Source organism: Oryctolagus cuniculus, chromosome 13 (assembly GCF_051225735.1).
Source record: "Oryctolagus cuniculus isolate XC-2025 breed Fujian yellow rabbit chromosome 13, ASM5122573v1, whole genome shotgun sequence".
NCBI classification, from domain to species: Eukaryota; Metazoa; Chordata; class Mammalia; order Lagomorpha; family Leporidae; genus Oryctolagus; species Oryctolagus cuniculus.
The window spans coordinates 60,984,422-61,011,081 of NC_142879.1; the positions used below are offsets into that span (position 1 = coordinate 60,984,422).

General features: G+C 41.8%; 1 protein-coding gene across 8 annotated transcripts in view; it reads right to left on the minus strand.

Moving 5' to 3' along the window:
- Positions 1–26,660, minus strand: part of MTR (5-methyltetrahydrofolate-homocysteine methyltransferase) — a 149,169-nt gene that overhangs the window by 12,962 nt on the left and 109,547 nt on the right. For all 8 annotated transcript variants that reach the window (XR_016219029.1, XR_016219028.1, XM_070055569.2 and 5 more), the window contains 5 exons: positions 15,957–16,038; positions 10,926–11,024; positions 9,815–9,890; positions 7,076–7,231; positions 5,405–5,601 (listed from right to left, as the gene is read on the minus strand). Coding sequence is in view for 6 of the 8 variants with exons in the window: in XM_070055569.2 (XP_069911670.2) it covers positions 5,405–5,601; positions 7,076–7,231; positions 9,815–9,890; positions 10,926–11,024; positions 15,957–16,038 (610 nt within the window). In the remaining 2 variants the exon portion in view is untranslated. The remainder of the gene's footprint in view (positions 1–5,404; positions 5,602–7,075; positions 7,232–9,814; positions 9,891–10,925; positions 11,025–15,956; positions 16,039–26,660) is intronic.

Genomic DNA, 26,660 nt, shown 5'->3' on the forward strand with positions numbered 1-26,660 from the left:
CAATGAAGCTGGAAATCAGTAACTTAGGAATTTCTAGAACATATGCTAATACTTGGAAACTGAACAACACGCTCCTGAATGAACAGTGGGTCATAAAAGAAATCAAAACAGAAATCAAAAAATTTATGGAAACAAATGAAGATGACAATACAACATATAAAAACTTATGGGAGACAGCAAAAACAGTGTTAAGAGGAAAGTTTATAGCAATAGGTGCCTACATCAAGAAATTACAAAGGCACCAAATAAATGAGCTATCACTGCATCTCAAGGATCTAGAAAAACAACAGCAAACCCAACCCAAAACTCATAGGAGAAAAGAAATAATTAAAATTAGATAAGAAATCAACAAAATTCAAACCAAAAAAACTATAAAAAGATCAGCAAGATGAAGAGCTGGTTTTTTGAAAAAATAAACAAAATTGACACACCACTGCCCAACTAACTAAAAAGGAAGGGAGAAGACCCATACCAATAAAATTAGAGCTGAAAAAGGAAATGTAAAAACTGACACCACAGAAATAAAAGGAATCAACAGAAATTACTACAAAGAGTTGTAGGCCAACAAACTGGGAAAGCTAGAAGATAGATTCTTAGACAGATACAACCTACCTAAATTAAGCCATGAAGACACCGAAAACAGACCCATAACCAAGACAGAAATTGAATCAGTAATAAAGACCCTCCCAAAAAAGGAAAGCCTGGGACCGGATGGCCCGGGAAAGCAGTAGAAGATGGCCCAAGTGTTGGGCCCCTGTACCCACGTGGGAGACCCAGAAGAAGCTCCTGGTTTCTGGCTTCAGATCGGCACAACTCCAGCCATTGCGGCCAACTGGGGAGTGAACCGTCAGATGGAAGACCTCTCTCTCTCCCTGCCTCTCCTCTCTCTGCGTTAACTCTGACTTTCAAATAAATAAATAAATCTTTAAAAAAAAAAAAGAAATCTGAATATTGACCTACCATACGACCCAGCAATCCCACTCCTGGGAATTTACCCAAGGGAAACAAAATCAGTAAATAAAAGAGTTATCAGCACCCCCATGTTTATTGCAGCTCAATTCACAATAGCTAAGACATGGAATCAACCTAAATGCCTGTCAACTAAAGACTGGATAAAGAAAGTATGGGATATGCACAGTATGGAACAGAATAGTACACACAGTAAAAAAAAAAAAAAAAAAAAAAAGGAATCCAGTCATTTGCAACAAAATGGATGCATCTGGAAAACATCACACTCAGTGAAATAAGCCAGTTCCAGAGGGACAAATATTATTTGTTCTCCCTGATCCATGATAACTAATAGAGCACCAAAAAGGAAATCTGTAGAAGAGAAATTGATACCACAAGAAGCAATGACTTGAATAGCCCTTGTCTTGACTTTCAAGGAGCAGTTTTTTTTTCCTTCATACTATTTGTTGAATGCTTTACTTAACATAAACTTATTCATATGTGTATAAAGCCAATTGAAAATATATCTCAGTAAAAAATAAAAATGGGAATAAGGCAGGGAGGTGGAAGTTGGTAGCTGTAAAGCTGTACAGTTTTGCATACATCCCTATGGACTTACTTCTAAGGGTACAGTTTAAAAACTTGTCATGGGACCCCAAATCCCATTAAGCTGGGTGGTAAAAATGGCATCTTAAGTGTTAAAGTGATCATATGAAGTGTTAAAGGAACATATAGATAGGATTAAGTGTTAAAGGGATCATATAAATAGGATCGAGTGTCTGGTAATAACAACAGAATTAAAAGGGAGAGAATGTTCCAATATGGGAAGCAGTCCACACAGCAGATTTATAGAATGACAATCACTTTAAACAGCACTCTGACCTCAGAATCAGCCCTTAAGGCATTCTGGCCTGTCTGAAAAGCCCATGAGAGTATTTAAGGCACGGAAAGCCAAGACACTTTGGCAACAAAATGTCCTACAAGAAGGATCTCTGTGAGTAAGACCTCAGCGGAAAGAAGTGGCCATCCTGGAAAAGCACTAGAAGATGGCCCAAAGTCCTTAGGCCCCTGCACTCGTGTGGAAGACCTGGAAGAAGCTACTGACTCCTGGCTTCGGATCAGCACAGCTCTGACCATTGCCGCCAATTGGAGAGTGAACCATATTGGAGAGTGAACCATCAAATAGCAAACCTCTTTCTCTCTCTCTCTCTCTCCTCTCTCTGTGTAACTCTGATTTTCAAATAAATAAATAGATCTTTTTTTTTTTTAAGTGGCCAAAGAAGGATTTACTTTTCTCTAAAGGGAAGAGAGAACTTCCACTTTCCTTATGGCCTTGTCTAAATACTGACAGAGGTAGTGGATTAGCCTTAGCAGATCATGTCAAAAGCCTCAGGTGATCACGGGCATCATACATGAGAGCATTAATTGTTAAATTAACAATAGGAGTCACTGTGCACTGACTTCCCGTGCAGGACTTCTGTCCTCAATGAGTTGTATTAGGAGAGTTAACTGTGAAACTTGTTCTCAAAGTTCTTTTGTGTGTGTGTGTGTGTGTGTGTAAATTGTTGAAATCTTAATATAGAGTTGGTCTTCTATGTATAATGTTAATTGAAAATGAATCTTAGTGGAGAATGGGATTGGGAATGGGAGAGGAAGGAGAAGGAGGAGTGGGAGTGTGGATGGGAGGGTGGGTATGATGGGAAGAATCACTATATTACTAAAGTTGTACTTAGGAAATTTGTATTCCTTATATAAAAGGTTTCTTTGGGGAAAAAAATACAATGTCATTCTTACAAGTACATATTACATATTTATGTTAACTTGATACCAAAAATTATATTAGATAGATTTTTTAGTAGATGTATCTTTGAGCTTGTTAATTCCCAAACCTTTATATGGAAATTTTAAGTCATGGAATTGAATGTAAACTTAGAAATTGCTGGCCTTTTGGATTATCATTAGTTTATCCTAGAGAAATCACTATCTAAGATAATGCTTTGCTTACATTTAGACAATGGTAATATCAAGAAATAAAAATCATGCAAGTGTTCAAATTAAGAGCAATACTATGAAAGTTTGAAGTTCTTTAGCACATTAGGAATTAATACTTAGGTCCTGGTTATGATTTAAAAAAAAGACCATCAGTAAATATTTGCTGAGAAGGCAAACAACTTACAACTAATATTTATCAAGTGCTCACTCTAGGCCTGCTGTACGTGCTCTATACAAATTACTAATTTAACTCTCACAACAGTCTTCTGAAGTACATAATACCATCAGGTCCATTTTACAGACAAGAAACCTGAGGCACACAGAGACTGATCAACTAGCTCAGAATCAGGGAGCCATACCACAACAGAAACTCCTTCTTCGGGGGACTAATCAGTTAATCAGTTTGTGGCCATTACAGAAGCTTTGGAGCTATTTTTTGGCCATGGAAGCAAGAACAGCTTAATTGACACTGGACAGAAAATCATTGGGTGCTACAGGCCAGGAGGTGTTTGATAACAGCGTAGGTAAATGTCATGGAGCTCAGGGGCAGCTGTGTGTGGAGGGGCCATTTCCAGTTGTACTCTGCCCTTCCACTGTGTTTTGCTAACAAAACTACAGGGGCTACCAGGGCTACAAAGCTTCCCAGCAGCAAGGAAGGAACAGGTCATGGAATCCTGTGGCACCTATGAGGAAACAGCAATCATAGCCTACTCAGAACAAAGACTGCCACAGTAATCAGGCACGGCAGCTAGAATTTCCCAGAGGGTACTGGAGAAGACATGCCCTTAGAAAAATCTGATTAGGTCATCTATGTGCACAGTCCAGTACCCCTTTCCAGAGACTTACAAAGGCAAACTCTGAGAATTCATTACAGTTCACGCTCAAATAGAGTATGTCACAGACTGCCCAGACATGAATGCCACTGGAAGTAAAGAGAGATCAGGAGAGGACTCAGACTTGAAAAATGAAAGGCTTAGCCAAAGCAGCAGTTTTGGACCTTAGTTACAACCAGGTAAGAGTCACCAATTCCCTAGTGAAGAGGGGCTGAAATCTAACCCTGGAACCCTGCTGCTTATATCCTGGGGTATCCAAGTCTGGGTGCATACAGTAAGAGCCTGAATGTGAGCAATAAGGATGTAGCTGTCCTCACTGAATTCTTTATGGTACTGTTCAAGGCACCCAGTTGAAGAGTCCCTTCAGACATTGTTATGGTCAAAATACCTGTCACTGTGAATGATACTGTGGTGGTGACCAAAAGCAATACTATCCCTTCTGAAAACAGTGATAAAACTGAAAGAATAATTTATTGGAAATTAACTTGCCCATAAGTCTGGTGAATTCTGGTTCCAATTCTTGATTAGAACAACTATTTTTTTTTTTTTTGACAGGCAGAGTGGACAGTGAGAGAGAGAGACAGAGAGGAAGGTCTTCCTTTGCCGTTGGTTCACCCTCCAATGGCCACCGCGGCCGGCATGCTGCAGCCGGCGCACCGCGCTGATCCGATGGCAGGAGCCAGGTACTTCTCCTGGTCTCCCATGGGGTGCAGGGCCCAAGCACTTGGGCCATCCTCCACTGCACTCCCTGGCCACAGCAGAGAGCTGGCCTGGAAAAGGGGCAACTGGGACAGAATCCGGCGCCCTGACCGGGACTAGAACCCAGTGTGCCGGCGCCGCAAGGTGGAGGATTAGCCTAGTGAGCCGTGGCGCCAGTCTAGAACAACTATTTTTTACAGCAATTAAAGGGACCCACATATGCTATTTGTGCTTTTAAAGAAGGGGACATGAAAGGAGCTGTGCTGAGAAGAGCCTGTTCTCTCCAACCCAAAGGAGGCCAGGGTAGTAAAAGAACAGCCATGGGGATGCACACAGGCAGGGCTCGCCCCTACAAGCCATGGAACACAGCACCATCTCTATCAGCTTTCATTTACTCATCTGTGCCATGGCAGCACACTGCTAACCAAAGGGCTGTGTGGGACTCAAACAGGATGGGTCATCAAGCACCCTCTTAGCAACTGGTATCTGGCACACATTCAGCCACTGTTAGTTTTTGCCTGCCTTCCCTGGAGAAAGGCAGCCACCAGTCTATTTTAAAAATACACAGATGCAAACCAGTGCTCTTGAACAAGTAAATGTTCTGTTGCTTCAGAGAATAAGACAACTGAGAACATGGGTGTGTCCATGGAAGCAACAGCAACTCAGCAGTCCATCTGCAAATACAATGGTAACTGCCTCACTACTGCTGGCGCCTGGGAGGCCCTGCCTCTGACACCCATGCTGGAGCCTGCTCTCCATCACCCTCACAAATGCTTTGGGCATGGGCCTGTGACTGGCTGTTGGGGATGAAGTGGAGCAGACTCTAACCTTTATACAAATCTCAAGCTTCTTATTTAATTCTCATTGACATTTTTAGTGTTGAAATCAAAAAAGCAAACACAATGAGCTCACTGTCAATATGCCCTTCATACCTGTTGCCTCAACCCATAGAAGGTGGCTATGGGCTCTGCTGCCTGGGGCACTGCATCCTCTGCATACAGGTGGACATCATCTTGGACACTCTGTGCTGGCCAGAATCCAACGATGCCCCTGCCTTGGAGTTTCTTTTGACTAATCAGTGTGTTTAGCATGTTCTGGGCATCATCATAGACCTTTCTGGCCTCTTCACCTATTAGGAAAACATGGTTTGAATTCACTTAAAGATGCCAATGATAACCAGACAAGAATGCTTCTTTTTAAAACCACTACCCCTCTTCAGCCATCTTCTCCTTTCACTCCTGTCTATTCTCCTCAAATAATTTCTCAGTGTTGACCACCAGCATACTTTAAGGCAGAGCAGCCAGGGCTTAGTGGTTCCTGCTAAGTGAAGCTCCCAGTCTGCTTCCCTCAGCTAAAGCCACTTAAATTTTTCCATTTAACAAAAGGCAGAGAGCCAAAGCATTGCTCCCCAAAGCAGTCTGTCAGACAGAGGGTGAGAAAAAGCAGGCCAGATTCCTGGCTCCCTGACATTCTTCATGCACACACAACTCCACTGACTTCACAGTGACCTCTGGGGGCATGACAGTGTGGCTTCTGCACAGCGCCTGGACAGTCTCGGCACCTGCACAAGGGAGCCAGGCCTCCACTCTCCTGACTCCCTCCATAGCTTTCTGTGTCAGTGAAATGGAGCAGCCCAAGCTCTGTGAATAGCCTGTCCTACGGTCTCCCCACTGTTTGCCCATGATGACTCGGGAGCAGCACAGTGAGAAAACCCTTGCCCACCACTGTACTCCAGGCTTTCTGAGAGCTGCTGAGTCCCAGCAGCTTCATACGCACACACTTCCAGGATGTGTTTAGGAAGCTGACAAGGCACTGGCTTCTCAGGCTTTTCTGAGATCTAGTCTCCTACTTCCACGAGTCTACCCCCACCCACATCTTGTTCTGATCTAATCATTACCTGATTCTTTGAATAGCTTTTCATCTTGATTCCATGTCTCTTGGGGAAGGTTTAGGCATTAGGCTCAAAGTGACATTTGGGAATAACTGTTTATTGATTCATTTTCTTATCTAGTTTACAATCCCGAATCCTACTCCTCTACTCTATGCTCAGGCCACTGGACTCCTTGCAGTTTCCCAAATGGGCGCAGGTGTCTCTGTCGTCCCATACTCCATCTCCTCTACCTGGAAGATCCTTTCCTTCAATGTCATCCTGCAAACCCAGTTCCACCTCCAGTAACTCAAAAAGCAGTTTAAATGCTCCCTATCCCAGGAAGCCCTGGCCTCCCAGTCTAAGCTCTGTCTCCTCTTCTTGTGTCCATGTGGCTGGGCCAGGCCTTCAACAGGAACCCAACAGGTAACCATTACATAGACTGTGCCAGTTAGTCATGCAGTAAAGGCAGGAATTATACTATCTTCTGTTTATCCCTAGTACCCAGCACAAAACCCAGCATATGGCGGATGTCCATTTATTGAAAGAACATGTAAGTGAAAGGTCAAATTTAGTGGATAAAGTAAGTACTAACCAATTTAAAACCCACCCAGAAGTTCAGCAGGTTAACAATACGAAAGCAGAAATCCCCTGCATAATCCCAATCACCGCTTTGTCCTTCACAGTACCACATCCTGATTATCAGAGGCAGGAAGGAAGAACATACTGAACTAACCTACTGTTTTGTCGTTAAATATCTTGGGAAAGCCACGATTCGGGTACTTGCCCCGGAGCTGCCAAACATCAAAGAAAGGCTTCCAGTCAATGTAGTCCACCAGCTTCTGCAGGTCATAGTCTTCAAAGACCTGGGTCCCGATAAACGTGGGCTTCACTACAAGAAAAAAAGTACAATTGTCAGTGCTCAGGCCGAGCCCCTCACACTGGCACACTGCCTACAGGGGCCGCCTTGCCAGCTCCTCACTGCTGCGCTGACTCCCACGCTCTGCCTCCCTCCTGTCACCCGTAGGAGTTGTCTTACATAGAGGGGAACTTTAAATTACCGTGGAAAAGGAGTAATTCTGCACCAAATCTTAAATAAAATTGTTCTTCCCATGCAGTTGACTGACTACTCCACTCTTGGAAACTTCTCTCAGTCCTTCCACCCCCATTCCACCAAGAAAAAAGACTTGGGTTAATCTTCCCCTATGCAAATGAAAATAAGACTAAAATAAAGATCACTACAGAAAGACATATATAGTAGGCTGCTTATATAAAGTTTTAAAACATGAAACAATCATCTATATTGCCTACTGACATAAACATACAAACTGTAAGGAAATGAAGTCCCAAAATCAGGACTGTGGTTATTTATTAAAGGAAGGAAGGGGGATGGACATATACACACGCATTCCACTACATATAATTGTGTTGCTGTTTCTTATTAAATATTTCTTCAGCTGACTAGTGGGTATACATGAATATTAAATAGGTTGTTCTTAACATCTCGTGAGTCTAAGGCCTACCATAATTTATATAATTGTGAAGGCCTTATAGAGCGATGGTGCTACTGGGCTTTCTGGGCCACCAAGAGCAGCAGTATCACAGCCAGACTCTATGATGCCAACCCTCCTGCAGCTCTAAGACTTCTTGTTTATCCTTGCCAGTCTCTAACTACTCTACCAACCTCAGGGGCTCTAAAAGAACACAGAATCTTGAAGTGCAGGGTGAGAGTACCGGGACAGATAAGCAGGAGTAGAATCTCTGCCTGGGAACCGTTCCTTAGCACACTGGCTTACAGTGCTCTCTCCATATTGCCCTGTCATCTTTTTACTACAGAGGCTGATCCCTCCTTTGTAAATCTTCTATCATGTTGATTTGTCTGGAAACACAGTCTGTACAGTCTACTTAGTAGAGAAATCAAACAGCAACTAGTGACAGATTCCTGGTTAAAGTGGCCTCCTGCTCAGGAAAGCAGGGAACTGCGTGCTGCTGCAGTGTCACCCGGGGCCACTGCCCTTGACAAGTCTGACCCCCTAAGTTCTCGAGTTGCTCCAGGTTTAACATGCAGGGCCTTGAGAGAAGATCTCCTTCATTCCTGTACTGACTTTCTGAAATTACCCCAAGACTGAGTTGCCCACACAAACATTTCCGAGGGCTGTTCCTTAGGGCCCCAAAGCCCTTAGGCCGAAGTCAGAGCTTGCAGTGGGCCCTGCTCTGGGGGTTAAATCAGCCACTTGTAAAGTCCCCACTGCCGCCAGGCATTCTTGGCCTTCCCAGGATTATCTCTACAAAAATACGTTTTGGATGTTTGATTTCATCAAAACAGACATGCCCTTGTGTCTAACTTCACAGAAAAAGATGAAGAGCAAATGTTTGTGGCTGGAATACACAGTGATTTCTATGTTTTCAAAGGTTTTCATATGATATTTACTTTTATCCTCATAACATTTCCATAAAGTAACCCTCTTTTCACATGTCAGAAACTGTCAAGTGTGGAAGAAAGACATTCAAGGTCATGTAATGAATCAGAGCCAGGACCCAAGTTTGGATGCAAACGCTGGCCTCCCAGCTCCTACTCTGGCATTCTTTCCACTGAACCACACAGAACTCTGCAGGAATGAAATTAGAACCAAGCACACCTACATTTCCAATTTAATCCTCACAACTTTGCCGAGCATGTGCAGAACACAGATGTCAGGAGCAATAAAAGCCGATTTGAGATATCATCTTGGAAATACGGATTCAATTAATAGAAGCCCTGTTCACCCTGTCTCGGTTTTGCATTTGTATTTCATGTCTTTCTGAGTCTGTCAAAACATCTTACACATTTTATTCCCACATGAACACCTATGTGAGTCAAGAGAGGTGGACAGAAATCAGAAGAAAAAAGAAAGAGAAAAAAACCCAATAAAAGAAATACAAAGAAAGGGAATCACCCATGAGAGAGTGAGAAAGAAAATAAGGAACTGGCAGTACAGCTTTGCTGCAATGTTACAAAGATCTGCACCAGCAGAGGCATGTTCAATGTCAGACATTCCACATCTGCCCTTGGGCCTGAGACCCAGGCCACCTCAATGACAGTTCCACCCACACATATCTCCACAGAGCTTTTTCAAGCACAGCACAGAGGAAAGAGACAGATCTGAGATAGAAACCTAGTAACGTTTCAAGTTATTAGCCAAAACTCAGTTTCCTCAAATTAAAATGGAGATAAGACCCCCATTCACATGGGAGTTGTCTCAAGGACTCACAAAGCTCTTATGGGTTCACCTAAGGACAGTGTCTGGCACACCACAGGCTCTCCATAAATGGTACCCATTTACTTTGTTCACAGTCATCAGGGTCACTCATTATTTGACACAACTGAGAGCAACTAGAAGCCGGTTTCATTTTGTAGCCAAGTTAATACAAATATCTCCTCAGTGCACTGTCAGTTATCACGCCCAGCCTTTCTCTAGCCAACAGAAAAACAGACCTGGGTGAGGTTCAGACAGCCAATCAATCTGGAAAGCATTTTTTCTAGCTTGACTTAAGGGTAAGTATCTTCTCTCCTGCTTAAAAAAAAAAAAAAAGTTATTTAGTCAGAGACTCTTAGCTTGCCACTGCTACTACGAAAATACGTCCAAGTATGCCATTTTATAAGTTTTGCAAGAAAACAAATGCTTTTATTAATAAAAATCCTTACTCTAAAAAGTTCTTCCTTTCCCTTTCAGTAGGGTTTCATTTACACTAGCACCAGAACGAGGAATATTGACATGTAAACCTAAGGTCAACTCTGCATGTAGACAGAACCTGGAATAAGCAAGCCAGTATCTTCAGAACCTTGGTGGATGTTAATTGGCCTGCCATCAACCACCATAAGGACAGAAGGTAGAACTGAGGGACTGTTAAGGTACACAAACTCAAGAAGAGAGAAGGCCAACCACAGCATCCTGGGCTAACCAGTTCCCCCAAAACAAAGCAGCATGTTTTCATCAGGCTCTTTGTTAGCTCATTCCCCCTTGCCTAACAATTCTCCCAAGGCTCCCACAAAGTAAAATCTGGGAAGGCAGATAACCAGGGAGAGCTACCTCAACGGCTTCAAAGGAAGTCACTGTCCCTGCTCTGAACAGATTCTCTGAAGTTTATCTAGGGAGGGACAGTTCCTGAAACATCGCTTTTACACAGTCCTGTTGGGCAATCCGGGAGAGAGGCTTACAATGGTCCTGTCTAATGTCCCCATTTTCTTCCATTACTCCCTCAAGAACAGGGATCTGTGAGCATCATTTCCGTACACTGTTTCAGCTCCTGTCTCCCTGCTGGGTAGAAGCTCATGTTTTACTCATTCTCATAACTCTGGTGTCTAGCATAGTACCTAACACTTACTGGGGGCCCAATACATGTTTGGCTGAATAAATAAAATTCATTTTAATATAACCAAAAATTATTGGGAACTTAAGACCCTGAAAAACTAATTTGAATTAGAAAATAAGACTTCTCTGAAATGATCGTAAGCTCTTACCCTCCCTCAAAACAGTAAAGTCACATTAAAAACCATGGGATCACTGAATTGCCCAAATAAGCAAAGACCTGTTTCTGTCACTCACCTTGAGAGACTCATAATGGTCTTGTCTAATATCTTCATATTCTTCCATGATTTCCTCAAAGTAGTCATCCTTTAGATTTTCATCCAACAGTTGAGAACACTGGAAATGCAAGATAATGTTCACTAACCATAAAGCAGCAGAAGAAAAGGCAATCCCAGCAGTCATGGGCAGCTCTGGTTATACCACCTTCAGGAGCCTTCCCTAACATCATTTGCTCTCCCTTCACGCACTGGGCCAAGTTCTGCCTGGATGTGCAATAAGCGTAAATCCAGCATGTTAAAAGCTTACCAGAACAAAGACTAGTCCTTCACTGGTGTCCGGGAGATAAACTCTATGACCTCGGGATATCCTGCTTGATATGAGTATCACTGTATACCCAGGTCCTTGAACCAAACTAATTTATGCTAACAGTTGATTTATGGTGACCCCCTTGGCTCAGGCTGTATCTGTCTGACCTCTGATGCTAATCTATATCCTGTCAAGACAATAAACTGTGATTGTGAGACTCACAGCATTTCTGAGTTCTGTGAGTCCTTCCAGTGAGTCACTGAGTGCTGCCACAGTTAAGATACCCTCTGTAGTATTTCAAAGACACTCTGTTCATGTCTCTATCACTGCACTTATCAGAGGTTTTCAGTGTCTTTTTATGTATTTACTTCCCTTTCCAGAGGACAGGCCCTTTGAGAGCTGGGTTCACACCTTAACCACTGGCATGCCTGATTCTAGCTCAGTGGTTGACATGTACAAGTTGCATCCTAACTAAATGTTTAATGAAGGAATGAGGCTAATCTTCATGATCAATTGTGAGCTTTGGCTAAAATATGAAAGCAAATTGTTGATCAGAGAAAAAGTGAGGCTATTCAATACATGGCAAAACTAAGATCAGCTAAATATCTGTATTTATGATTATCAAATTGGTAGGTGATTACCTACCATCAAGGTACAATTATTAAGTTGGTAGATGAATATCCACCATCAAAATAAAATTACAAAAAAAAATTTAGCTAACTCACAGCACTGCTCAATGCCTGTATTCTCTGACACAAAACAAAATCAAAAACAAAAAACAGGGATTTCAGTATCTTCATCTGAAATTAAGGAAGCTAGACTGGATGATGCTAAGGTGCTTAGAGCTTTAAAAATCTGTAATTCTATGTGAATTTTCCAAGTAGTATCTCTAATAACAATCCAATCACTTACAAGTTAGTAAAAAACAAAATAATTTTATTAAGGAATATAATCAGAAAAGGTCATTGTGGCAGACTAGAAATAGGCTTTCAAATAGTATTCACACTGCAAAATATTTTCCAGCCCCACATTAAACTCATCTCAATAGAGTTTTAATTTAGGAAAACCAGCAGAGCTAACAGAAAAACAAGATGGGGATGCCTACTCCTGAGCTCCCGAAAGTAGAAGCAACCAATGTTTTATTTTTTTTTTAATCAGAGTTATAGACAGAGAGGGAGAGACAGAAATCTTCCATTCACTGGTTCACTCCCCAAATGGCCTCAATAGCTGGAGCTGGGCCAGTTCAAAGCCAGAAGCCAGGAGCTTCTTCTGGGTCTCCTTTGTGGGTGCAGGAGCCTAAGGACTTGGGCCACCTTCTGTGCTTTCCCAGGAACAAAACAGGGAGCTGGATTGGAAGTGGAGCAGCTGGGACTTGAACCAGCACCCATATGTGATGCTGGGGCACAGGTGGAGGCTTCAACTTACTATAACAGAGCACTAGCCCCTGCAACCAGTATTTTAAAACACTGTTACATTTCGCTAAAGCAAATCCAGATTTCCTTAACCTACATTTAATTTACAATGCTCTTACACAAGTTCTACTGGGTAGTCAGGAACATAAAATAATTTGCTGACACCTTCCACACCCCAGTGGAGCCTCCTGCTTCCAAAACAGTAACAGGTCCCATCCTGTCCAGTTTGACTTGACTGATGGATACAAGTTCATGGACTGCCTATGAACTATTATATATGGTCCTTTTACCAAAATATCAAAGTCTATTATGCATTTTCATGCCAACAGAGATATATTACATAGATATATTACAGCTTTTGTTTATCTTCATTTATTTTTGATTTTATATGGTAATATCTGCACAATGAGAGGAAATAAGTTAAAAAGGTATTTTATAAATGAAAAAGAACTAAACACTGGCAATTTGTTGTGTATTAAACAAGAAAGAAAAGCAAAGAGAATCCACAGGGTTGAATCTCTAGTCATTAAGTATCTGTTTTATCTTTTTAGGATCTTTCAAATATATAAAGAGCATGGTCCTGTTCCATGTTCATTTCAGTTAGATTAAAAGATAACAACCGATCAAAACAAATTATACCACTGGCTCCTGAAAAGCGTCACTAGTGATTACCTAAAAGATTTATCATCTGACATATATTTGAGTAACTTGAAAAAGCGGTCATTTCTTTTTTTATGAGAAAGGCTAAGCACTACCAGCTGTCTGGTGGGACCAAACTGCAGAAATACAAATATCCATCCTTGCCCTCTGTCTGGCTTCTAGGAAGGCCGAGGCTGCTCCAATTCTTCAAGACAATGAAGGAGCTTGTTCTGCAAACATGGAATTAAAGGGTTGATTCCTTCCCTTACCTGTAGGGAAAACATTAGCCTATACACTTAAAGAGATCCAACAACCTTGTCTCCAAATGGAAACTGTTCAAGGCCATTCATCAGCATTTGAAAATAGCAACAAGCCTAGCCCTACTGGATACTCAACCATGGATATGATATAAACTCTTATGAGGAGCCGGCGCTGCGGCTCACTAGGCTAATCCTCCGCCTTGTGGCGCTGGCACACCAGGTTCTAGTCCTGGTTGGGGCGCCGGATTCTGTCCCGGTTGCCCCTCTTCCAGGCCAGCTCTCTGCTGTGGCCAGGGAGTGCAGTGGAGGATGGCCCAAGTACTTGGGCCCTGCACCCCATGGGAGACCAGGAGAAGTACCTGGCTCCTGCCATCAGATCAGCACGGTGCGCCGGCAGCAGCGTGCCAGCCGCAGCGGCCATTGGAGGGTGAACCAACAGCAAAGGAAGACCTTTCTCTCTGTCTCTCTCTCTCACTGTCCACTCTGTCAAAAAATTAAAAAAAAAAAAAAACTCTTATGAGGTATAATCCAAAAATAGGATAAAAATTTATTCGAGGGGCCAGCATTGTGGCATACCAGTTAAAGCTGCTGCCTGCAACACCGGCATCCCATGTGGGTACTGGTTCATGTGGCGGCTACTCTACTTCTGATCTAGCTCCTTGCTAATGGCCTGGGAAAAGCAGCAGCAGATGGCCCAAGTATTTGGGTTCCTGCCACTCACATGGGAGACCCAGATGAAACTCCTGGCTCCTGTCCTCAACTTTTATTTTTTTCAAAGTAAAATATTTAATTTGTAAAAAATGCTTTATTATAAAATTTAAATGTATACATATGGCTTTTATTATACATTAGTCTATGTCAATGGTAAAGTTTTTTTAAAGATTTATTTATTTATTTGAAAAGCAGAGTTACAGAGAGGCAGAGGCAGAGGCTGAGGCAGAGAGAGAGAGAGAGAGAGAGAGAGAAAGAGTCTTCCATGTGCTAGTTCACTCCCCAGATGGCCGCAACAGCCAGAGCTATACCAATCCATAGCTAGGAGCCAGGAGTTTCTTCCGGGTCTCCCAAGCAGGTGTAGGGGCCAAAGCAATTGAGCCATCTTCTACTGCTTTCCCAAGCCATAGCAGAGAGCTGGATTAGAGGTGGAGCAGCCAGGACTCAAACCAGCACCCATATGGGATGTTGGCACTGCAGGCAGCAGCTTTACCCACTATGCCACAGTGCCAGTCCCAGGTAAAATTTAAAAACATGGAAATTTTATGATTCCAACCTAATTTACTGCTATCCTTTATAATAAAGGAGAACTGTTAAATAGTAATAGGAATATGTTCAACTTAGCAGAGTAGGACCAGCTGCATTCAAATCCAACACCTGCCACCTGCTGCCTCCAGAGTTAACTTCTTCATGTCTCTGTGTGCTCATCACTAAATGGAGCATAATAAAATAACCTATCTCATGAGGTTATTCTATGACAAATAAGATAATCCACATAAAAGCACTTAGCTCATTTCCTGGCTTACTGAAAGTTTTCAGTGCTAGTAAAAATTATGTAACTTTCATGTAAACAAATCCACAGATCCGAAAGAATTTCTTTGGAATAGGACTGGCTGCATGGTATCGCTGAAAGTCTCCAGATCACCAGGTCCCATCACTAAACTCTTCTGGCTTACAGAATGAGATGGTTGGGCTACACTGGTGGTTTTTAGGCTGTGCTCTTTCAAAAAGATGTTGGAGCAGGATGAAGGACGTTAAGGGGCTATTCAGCTCTTTTCTGTATCACAATGAGGTTCCAGAGAACCTCCATTTATAGCCAAGGGGGGCTGCAGTTAAAACTAACTTGGAAATCAATGAACCACGTAGTCTCTCAGATCCCCACCAGTGGCAAAAACGATGAAAGCCATTAACAAGATTGGATATCAGACTTTGTTGAAGGAGAAAAGCAAGGAAAGATGCTTGGGCAAATTTTTAACTACATTCCCTGAGAAGGGACCATTATTCTGGGTTTTGACTATATAGCAAATGTTTTTCTGTCTCTGGGTCAGCTCAACTGGCCCATTCTCAAGTGAAACGTCTATCTGGAAAATGGTTATTTGAAAAACCTTACACTTCTTTTAGATCTGGCAATGGAGTCGTAAATCCCTATTCATACCACAAGTGGGTGAAATCCCTCTGTCCGGGAAGGTGTACAGGTCAAAGGTGTCTTGGTGCCACCTGTCTGTCTGCTTCGTTCCTCAGTGTACTTGAAAGCACAAGATTTCCTCCCAGCGAGGCAGACACTGCAATGGCACACTACAAGCCTTACATTGCTCTATTAGTTTCTGTAAGTAGAAACGGACAAGGAATAAATAGCTCTGGGGCGATATCTTTAATTCTTAATGCTCTCTTCATTCTCTTTTTACAGCATATTTGAAATAAAATGGAAGGCCCACACTTACCACCACCACACTCTTGGATGCATCCAGGACATGGATTACAGGAGCACTGTATCTTGGAGCTATTTTAACTGCCGTGTGAGTTCTGGAAAGAGGGGTCAGGAAGAAAAGCATATCCATCAGTTCTGACAGATCCTATACAACTGCTGTTCAGAACCATTAGCGATAATGTGTTTCTACAGTGCTTTCCAGAGAAAGATTTCAAGGTACTTACTTACAAATATTGAATGTCCAATTTCCCTTGTTAAACAAAAATTACTTTTTCCCCACTCTTAAGATGGAGAAAATAAGGTAAAATGACTGATAGGCTACAAACTGACAAGCTACAAAGAAGTAAGTGACAAAATGAGAAAGACCTTGTCCTGAGCAACTTGACCAATCCTGTGAGCTGGTCCTCACCAGCTGCCTTTCTGAACTAAGCCTGTGCAGGGGAGGTAGGGGGGATGGAGAAAACAGTCCCAGGCCATCAGTCCCAGCTATTTTGAAGGTTGAGTTGAGTTCCATCTTCCAAAAGATCTGGAAAATTAGCCGTGGTCCCTGAGGAATAGGGACCTGGCAGGAGCCCCAGGGCGTGCTGTCTAGTTGCTGCTCTCCTATTTATGGGAGACACCAACACTCCTCAGCCACAACTTCACCTTGTACTTGTGAAAGGAACCTCCAACCCACATTTCCACACAAAACGGCAGAGAGATGTAAAAGCAACAAAAACATTTTACACTAAGACTGGTTACACAACAGGAAATGAGGAGTAGCACCATGTCCTTTCTATTTTTCCTGTCCATGGTTCCCAGTTCCTGACCCTCTGTCTTCTTCTGTACAAGATAAATGACCATATTTTATCCCCTTAATCCCCCAATAAAAGCAACGAACCCAAATTCTTGGGTTTAATGATCTGATCCTCTCTGGCCATCTTTTTTTTTTTTCTTTTTTTTTTTTTTTTTTTTTTTTTTTTGACAGGCAGAGTGGACAGTGAGAGAGACAGAGAGAAAGGTCTTCCTTTGCCGTTGGTTCACCCTCCAATGGCCGCCGCGGCCGGCGCGCTGCGGCCGGCGCACCGCACTGATCCGATGGCAGGTGCCAGGAGCCAGGTGCTTTTCCTGGTCTCCCATGGGGTGCAGGGCCCAAGCACCTGGGCCATCCTCCACTGCACTCCCTGGCCACAGCAGAGGGCTGGCCTGGAAGAGGGGCAACCGGGACAGAATCCGGCGCCCCGACCGGGACTAGAACCCGGTGTGCCGGCGCCGCTAGGCGGAGGATTAGCCTAGTGAGCCGCGGCGCCGGCCTCTGGCCATCTTTTTTTTCAAACCCTCTGTGCCATTAGAATTTCCAGCTCATTGTTTTGCTGCTTGCCCACTAGTTGGACCCTAGTTGGAAAAACATTAGAAAAACAAAGAGCACAGCCTTTTAGGTACTGAAATGCATATATGTGAAATTTATATGAAGTATCACATATGTATATTTTCAGAGAAATATTAATTTCTATCTCAGTCTCAAATGAAGTTCACTATCCTTTTTGACAAAGAACCTTAGGTGACTGTATCTGAAGATGGAACTTAAGACTCTCAGAAAAAGATATATTTTTTATCATGTTCTCAACTTACCATCCAGGAGAATTCATAAAATACCATAATACATACACACACAAAAACATGATATTTGAATTTTTTATTTCACTTTCAAATGACTGTTTTTATAAGAAGCTAAAAGTTAAGTATTATTTAAAATGTACCAAATCTTCTTTGAAAAATAAACATACTTTAAAAACATTTTATTTTACCTTAAAGAAAAACTTTAAAATGACTGGTTAAGCCCAAATCCCTACTGACAACTTGGAACTGTTTGTATACCTTTCATCCTTAAAATTATCTAATTAACTCAAATGTAAAACAAGTTGCCCTCTGATCACTGAATGTTTAGAACAACAACATAGACCACAGAACTGTCATTCCATTCTAGAACCTGACAACTTAAAGGAGAACTGAAAATGTACCCAGTCCCCACTGCGGCACTGAAGGTAGGCAAGAAGTGTTCAGTGGCTCTGATCCCAAATAGAGGGTGCAGGACAACAGTTTCCACAAGATGGAAATGCTTTCCAGACCTCTCTCCTTATGACTTCTTTCCTAAAGTGACAGCACTCTTCCCCAGTCAGGTGCTTTCTGATTTTTTACCCTCAATGAAAATGTATTTTCATCCGGAATGCTGTCTAAAATGTGCCATAATATGAGAAAGAAACAAAGTAGTATGATGTTTAATGCAATTCCATTTTTAAAAAACAAACACCGGGGTTTGGGCGCTGTGACGTAGCAGGTAAAGTCGCTGCCTGCAGTACCAGCATCCTATACGGGCGCCGGGTTTGAGTCCCAGCTTCTCCACTTCCAATCCAGCTCTCTGCTATGGCCTGGGAAAGCAGTCGAAGATGGCCCAGGTCCTTGGGTCCCTGCACCCACATGGGAGACCCAGAGGAAGCTCTTGACTCCTGGCTTTGGATTGGCGCAGCTCTGTCCTTTGCAGCCAATTGCTGAGTGAAACAGCGGATAGAAGACCTCTCTCTGCCTCTCCTTCTCTTACTGTGTAACTCTAACATTCAAATAAATAAATACATCTTTAAAATTAAACACCAATTATTGTTAACAAAAAAATTAAAACAAAAATAATTATTAGGTAGTAGAGATGGAAAAAAGTAATCTGCTAATAATCTTCATCTATCATTTTAAACAGGTCAATAAATATTTCAGTTATAATATGTAACAACAAAAAAAGATAATACCTCCAACCTGCCCCAACCAACTAATCTTATATTTAAGTTTGTGTATATTTAGAAAAACACAAAGAGATATACATTGATGTGTTAACATTGATTTTACTGGGACAAAAGTTGGGAAGGGAAAGAGTTAAATTTGACTTTATATTCCTCTGAATTGTTCAGCATAGTTTAGTAAACGTGGACTACAGAGGTAATTTTTAAAACAAAGGGAATATTAGGGACTGCCACTGTGGTGTAGTGGGTAAAGCTGCCACCTGTGGCATGGCACAGGCATCCCATATGGTCACCGGTTCAAGTGTCAGCTGCTCCACTTCTGATCCAGCTCTCTGCTAATGTGCCTGGGAAAGCAGCAGAGGATGGCCCAGGTCTAAGTCCCTGCAACCAACTGGGAGATCCAGAAGAAGCTACTGGCTACTGGCTTCTGGCTTCAGACCGGCCCAGCTTCAGCTGTTGTGGCCATTTGGGAAATGAACCAGCGGATGGAAGGTCTCTATCTTTCCCTCTCTCTCTGTAACTTCGCTTTTCAAATAAGAAAAAAATCTCTAAAAAACAAAAAAAGAATCTATTTAAGTAAAGATGAAACGTAGGCACCAGCACTGTGGCACAGAAGGTTAAAAATCTGCCTGTAGTGCTGGCATCTAATGTGGGCGCTAGTCCTGGCTACTTCACTTCCAATCCAGTTCCCTGCTAATGTGCCTGAGAAAACAGCAGAAGATGGCCCAAGTGCTTGGGCCCCTGCACTTGGAAGACCTGGAGGAAGCTCCTGGCTTCATCCTAGTCCTGGCCATTGTGGCTATTTGGGTAGTAAACTAGTGGATGGAAGCTTGCTCGTTCTCTCTCTCTCTCCTCCACTCCAACTCTACCTTTCAAATAAATCAAAAAAAAAAAAAAAAAAAAACACACACACACACACAAGAGAATATTAAAAGGGGAATATATATGCGAGTGTATTTTTTGTTAAAGATTTATTTATTTGAAGTCTGAGTTCCAGAGATAGAAGGGGAAAGAGACAGAAAATCTTCCATCCACTGGTTCCCTCCCCAAATGGCCACAATGACCAGGGCTGAGCCAACCCAAAGCTATGAGTCAGGAGCTTCATCCAGGTCTCCCAGTTGGGTGCAGGGACTTAAGGACCTGGGCCATCCAATGCTGCTTTCCCAGGCACATTAGCAGAAAGCTGGATCAAAAGTGGAGCAGCTTCTTCTACTGCTTTTTCCAGGCCATTAGCAAGGAGCTGGATCAAAAGTGGAGCAGCCGGGACAGAAACCAGCACCCATATGGGATGCTAGCATCGCAGGCAGCAACTTTTCCTATACCACAGCACTGACCCCAAGTGTATTTTTAACAAGCTTCTCAGGGAAGCCTCTAAAATTTCACGCCTAATGAATCAGCAAAGCTGATAACACTTCACCTCTCCTCTGTTCCTAAGAGGATCACCATTCATGAAAAGAAAGAGAAAAACTTAAGGCATAAGCCACAAAGTGAACTGCCACATGGACATTCAACCACCAGCCAGTGAGCGCCAGAGACATCTTTTGGACTGGGAGGCTAGGGTACAGAGAAGCAGCGAAAGTCAGATGATGGCCCTAGAGCAGTTAAATGAACTCCACTCCTCCTGAGGACCCATTTTGTGCACAGTGTTTGCTCAGGAATTGAAGCCTTGAAGATATCTTTGAGTATTCTGCCAGAGGAAGGATTTTCAAACCATAAGAAAAGTTACAAAGAAGCTGCTGTTCCCACTGTCAAAAGAGACCATAAGTCTGACAAAATCTGTTTCTAATTCTTTTGGATAATAACCTCTTTGACCAAACCAATGTACTTCAATCTACATTCTACATGAAATGTATATTCTGCAAGGAAGCATTATTTTAAACCTGACAACACTTTCACTTAAAAAGAACTATACAAATTTAGATTTTAAAATCAATACAATTAATATTTATTAAGAATTCAAAGGTTCTCAGTCAATTCTGGTCAATTCTCTCTTCGATGATCTTCTGAACAAGGGCACTAAGAAGAAACTGACAGATTCTACTATTTAAAAACATCAGTGAAAGCAAACTGCTACTCTTCAACATAAAAACTGGCAATGCTTGATGACCAGAGGCATGAAATTTGAGCTCAGTCAACCATTAAAAGTGTTCTTGGCTTACTTATAAAATAATTTTATATTGATCCACTTTCTCCCTTTTCCAGCTAGATGAAGACTTCTTTCTGAAGTATGAAAAGATGCAAAACATTGGAATCTCTTTTTCCTATACAATAGAAGCAATGGGCTAGATGATGAGGATGAATCTGAAATTGTATCCTAATAAGAGAGGGAGGAGATGTACAATTTGGGACATGCTCAATCGGACTTGCCCCAAATGGTAGAGTTAGAAACGTGCCAGGGGATTCCAGTTCAATCCCATCAAGGTGGCATGTACCAATGCCATCTCACTAGTCCAAGCGATCAATTTCTGTTCACAATTGATTATAATGATAGGACTAAGAGTCAAAGGGATCGCATAAACAAGACTAGTGTCTGCAAATACTAACTAATAGACTAAAAAAGGGAGAGAATGATCCAACATGGGAAGTGGGATACACAGCAGACTCATAGAATGGCAGATGTCCTAAAAAACACTCTGGCCTCAGAATCAGCCCTTAAGGCATTCAGATCTGGCTGAAGAGCCCATGAGAGTATTTCAGGCATGGAAAGCCAAGACACTGTGGCAAAAACAAACAAACAAACAAACAAACAAACTATATGAAAGATCTCTGTGAGTGAGATCCCCCAGTGGAAAGAACAGGTCATCAAAGAAGGAGGTATCTTTCTCTGAAGGGAGGAGTGAACCTCCACTTTGACTATGACCTTGTCTAAATAAGATCAGAGTCACCAAACTCAAAAGGCCTCCATAGCCTTGGTAACTCATGACAAGAGCCTAGGGTGATTACTGATGCCATAAACAAGAGTGTCAATTTGTTAAGTCAACAACAGGAGTCACCATGCACTTACTCCTCATGTAGGATCTCTGTCCTAAATGTGCTGTACATTGTGATTTAATGCTATAACTAGTACTCAAACAGTATTTTATACTTTGTGTTTCTATGTAGGTGCAAACTGTTGAAATCTTTACTTAATATATGCTAAATTGATCTTCTGTATATAAAGATATTTGAAAATGAATCTTGATGTGAATGGAAAGGGAGAGGGAGCGGGAGAGGGGAAGGCTGCGGGTGGGAGGGAAATTATGGGGGGGGAAGCCATTGTAATCCATAAGCTGTACTTTGGAAATTTATATTCATTAAATAAAAGTTTAAAAATTTAAAAAAAAAAAAAAAAGATTTATTTATTTATTTGAAAGAGTTACACAGAGAGAGGAGAGGCAGAGAGAGAGGTTCACTGTCCAGTGGCTCACGCCCCAGATGGCTGCAACGGCCGGAGCTGTGCTGATCTGAAGCCAGGAGCCAGAAACCGGAACCCCACCCCGCCCTACCCCCCAGCCCAGGGTCTCCCACACGGGCGCAGGGGCCCAAGGACTTGGGCCATCCTCCACTGCCTTCCCAGGCCATAGCAGAGAGCTGGACCGGAAAAGCAGCAGCCAGGACCAGAACCGGTGCCCACATGGGATGCCAGCACTTCAGGCAAGGGCGTTAACCCACTGCGCCACAGCGTTGGGCCTAGACAAGACATTCTATACCCAGGCCTCACTTCTAGGCTACCCTGTGGTCAACGCAAAGAGGAAAATAAAATCACTTACGTAAATTGATACAACTAACTTCATAGTACTTAAAAGAAAAACTCATAAAACTAACTAACTCTATCTTGGAGCAATTTGACTTCCTGTTGAATTCTCCAAGAGACCTAAGAAATAATTTTAAAAGCTATTCTGAAGTCATTGGCTATAAGTCAGTTAAAAGTCAAAGCTAACTGATAGAATTTATATCCTGAAGTAGTTCTGGAGTTAATGTAAGCACATTTCCATTAAAGTAATTTTTACTTTGTAATATCAAAATCATCTATATATTTTAAATAGGAGAATATTCCATTTTCTATACTCATAGCTACAGGTTAAAAGGCACACTCCAAGCATATTTTCATATATATCACTCATATTCTAGTTTGTGACACCCAAACTTTACATACTACAGATAAGAGAATATTTGGTTTTACATTCTCTAATAGCTACAGGTTTAAAGAGGATACTCTAAGCATATTTTTACCCATGTTTGACTCCAAATCTCAACTACCCTTTCAACTTGTGCAAGGATCCATCCACTAGAGACAGACTTAACAGTGGTTTTGAATGTTTTGGGCTTCTGAGACACTCAAACTCCTACTTTCTCTCCTGGAAAACAGTTTTCTTAAATAGTATAAATGAATCATTAAGAATAAAGCAGAATACCTATTTTTTTAAAACTACTTAGGGAGGAGGGGCGTTTTTGATTGGCAATTAAGATGTCCCTTGGATGTTCAAATCCCACATGGATTTGAGTCCTGAATCCACTCCCAATTTCAGTTTCCTGATAATGTGCACCCTAGGATGTAGCAGGTGATGGCTCAAATACAAGGGTCCCTACAACCCAGATAGGAGACCAGGACTGAGTTCTTGGTTCTCAGCTGTGGGCTGGTCTAGCCCTGGCTATTTTAGATATTTGCGAAGTGAACACAGGGATATGAGATTACTGTCTCTCTATCTCCATGCCATTCCAATCAATAAAAATACATATTAAATAAAAAAATTTGTAATATTGGCATCCCATATGGACACCAGTTAGAGTCCTAGTTGCTTCACTTTTGATACAGCTCCTGCCTGGGAAAGCAGCAGAAGATGGCCCAAGTATTTGCACCTCTGCACCTACGTTGGAGACCTGGATGAAGCTCATGTCTCCTGGCTTTGGGCTGCCCTAGCCCTGGCCATTGCAGCCTTTTTGGGGAGTAAACCAGCAGATGGAAGCCTTCTCTCTTTCTCTCTCTCTCTCTCTGTATGTGTTTGTGTGTGTGTGTCTTCTTCATTCTCTAACTCTGTCTTTCAAATAAATATATAAATATTGAAAAAAAAGTTTTTAAATTAAAAATAATTTAAAGTATATCCAAGAGGCCAGATTTGTCGGCAAAACAGGTTAAGTCACCACCTACAATGCCAGCATCCCATATGGGTGGACTGTTCAAACCCCAGCTAGTCCACTTCTGATCCAGTTCCCTGTTAATGTGCCTGGGAAAGTAGCAGAAGATGACCCAAGTACTTGGGTCCCTGCAGCCATGTAGGACACCCAGATGAAGTTCCTGGCTCCTGGCTTTGGCCTGGCCCTAGCCAATTGTGGCCACTTGGGCAGTCAACCAGCAGAATAGAAGATCTCTCTATCTCTCCTTCTCTCTATCTCTTTAAGTCTTTCAAATAAATAAAATGAATCTTTTTTTAAAAAGAAAAGTATGTCCAAATGGTCAATATATACATACATAGGAATAGTTGCTAAACTATTAATCAGCAGAGAAATGCAAGTGGAAACCAAATATTACTATATCCACTAAAATGCAGAAAATTAAAAAGAATGCAGAAATATCAGAATTCTCATAATTGTAGGTGGGACTATAAACTGTTACAATCACTTTCAAAACCATCTGGCAATAGGTAATGAAGATCGTATGTATATCTTATGAGTCAGTTATTCTGCTTCTGTACAGAAATATACACAAACAGGCACTAAAACTAATACATAAAAAATGTTCATAGCAGCATTATTTGTGATAGGCCAAAACTGGAAAATCCAAACATCTACCAACAGTAGCAAGGATACATAAATCTAGTATATTTTCAATGGAATGCTACACTGAAATGAAAACACTCACACATGTACAAAAAAACCTACTGCAACACAGTTGGGTCTCAGAGACATGATGGTGAACAAAAGAAGCTAGATATAGAATACATACGACAAGAATCTATGGGGCTGGCATAGTGACACAGCAGGTAAAGCTGCCACTTGCGATGCCAGCATCCCATATGGGTGCCAGTTTGAGTCTCAGCTGCTCCAATTCCAATCCAGCTCCCTGTTAATGTGCCTGGGAAAGCAGCAGAGGATGGCCCAGGTCTTTGAGTCCCAACACCTAAGCAGGAGACCCAGAAGAAGCTCCTGTTTTCTGGCTTTAGACCGGCTCAGCTCCAGCTGTTGTGGCCATATGGGCAGTACACCAGCTGAAGGAAGATCTCTGTCTCTCTCTGTAACTTTGCCTCTCAAAATAAATACATCTTTAAAAAACAACAAAAAAAATAATATTTATATAAAAATGAAATGTAGGGGCTGGCACTGTGGCATGAAGGTTAAGCCTCCACTTGCAGTGCTGGCATCTCATATGGGTGCCCGTTCAAGTCCCAACTGCTCCACTTCTAATCCAGCTCCCTGCTAATGTGCCTGGGAAAGTAGCAGAAGATGGCTCAAGTGCTTAGGCCCTTGCTTGCTACCCATGTGGGAGACCCAGATAGAGTTCCAATGGATAAATCTTTTTTTTATTTTTTTTAACTTTATTTTAATAAATATAAATTTCCAAAGTACAACTTTTGGATTATAGCGGCTTTTTCCCCCCGTAACCTCCCTCCCACATGCAACCATCCCAACTCCCACTCCCTCTACCATCCCATTCACATCAAGATTCATTTTCAATTATCCTTATATACAGAAGATCAATTTAGTATATACTAAGTAAAGATTTCAACAGTTTGCACCCACACAAAAACAAACTGTAAAGTACTGTTTGAGTACTAGTTATACCGTTAATTCACACAGTACAATACATTAAGGACAGAGATCCTACAAGGGGAGTAAGCGCACAGTGACTCCTGATGTTGATTTAACAATTGACACTCTTATTTATGGCGTCAGTAATTACCCGAGGCTCTTGTCATGAGCTGCCAAGGCTATGGAAGCCTCTTGAGTTTGCCAACTCTGATCTTATTTAGACAAGGCCATAGTCAAAGTGGAAGTTCTCTCCTCCCTTCAGAGAAAGGTACCTTCTTCTTTGATGGCCCGTTCTTTCCACTGGGATCTCACTCACAGAGATCTTTCATTTAGGTCATTTATTTTGCCAGAGTGTCTTGGCTTTCCATGCCTGAAATACTCTCTGGGCTTTTCAGCTGGATCCAAATGCCTTAAGGGCTGAGCCTGAGGCTAGAGTGCTGTCTAGGACATCTGCCATTCTATGAGTCTGCTGTGTATCCCACTTCCCATGTTCTCTCCTTTTTAATTCTATCAGTTAGTATTAGCAGACACTAGTCTTATTTATGTGATCCCTTTGACACTTAATCCTATCATAATGATCAATTATGAACTGAAACTGATCACTTTGACTAGTGAGATGGCATTGGTACATGCCACCTTGATGGGATTGAATTTCTAACTCTACCATTAGGGGTAAGTCCAATTGAGCATGTGCTGAATTGTACATCTCCTCCCTCTCTTATTCCCACTCTTATATTTAACAGGGATCACTTTTCAGTTAAATTTAAATACCTAAGAATAATTGTGTGTTAATTAAAGAGTTCAACCAATGTATTAAGTAGAACAAAAAAAGACTAAAAGGAATAAAGTAGTAAAAAAAAAAAAAAAAAAAAAAAAAAAAGATGAACTGTAGGCAAAACCAACCTATAGTAATGGAAGACAGAACTATTGATTACTTTTATGGGAAAAGATGACTGGGTGGCGATCCCAGCAAGGTTCCCAGGAGGCCATTAATGTTCTACTTCATGATGTGGGGAATGGTTATTTTAGTAAAAACTTATTGAGTCATACACCTGTATGACTTGGGTACTTTTCTGTTTGGCTGTTATACTTCTGTAAAAGGGTTTACTAAAATAAGAACTTGCTGAAGAAAGAGTCTTGTTCAGTTTGGGGGATGTTAGACTCAAGTCTTGGATGCTGTGGGACAATGTGCTTTTGTTTTGTTTTTGGTAAGGTTTTTTTTT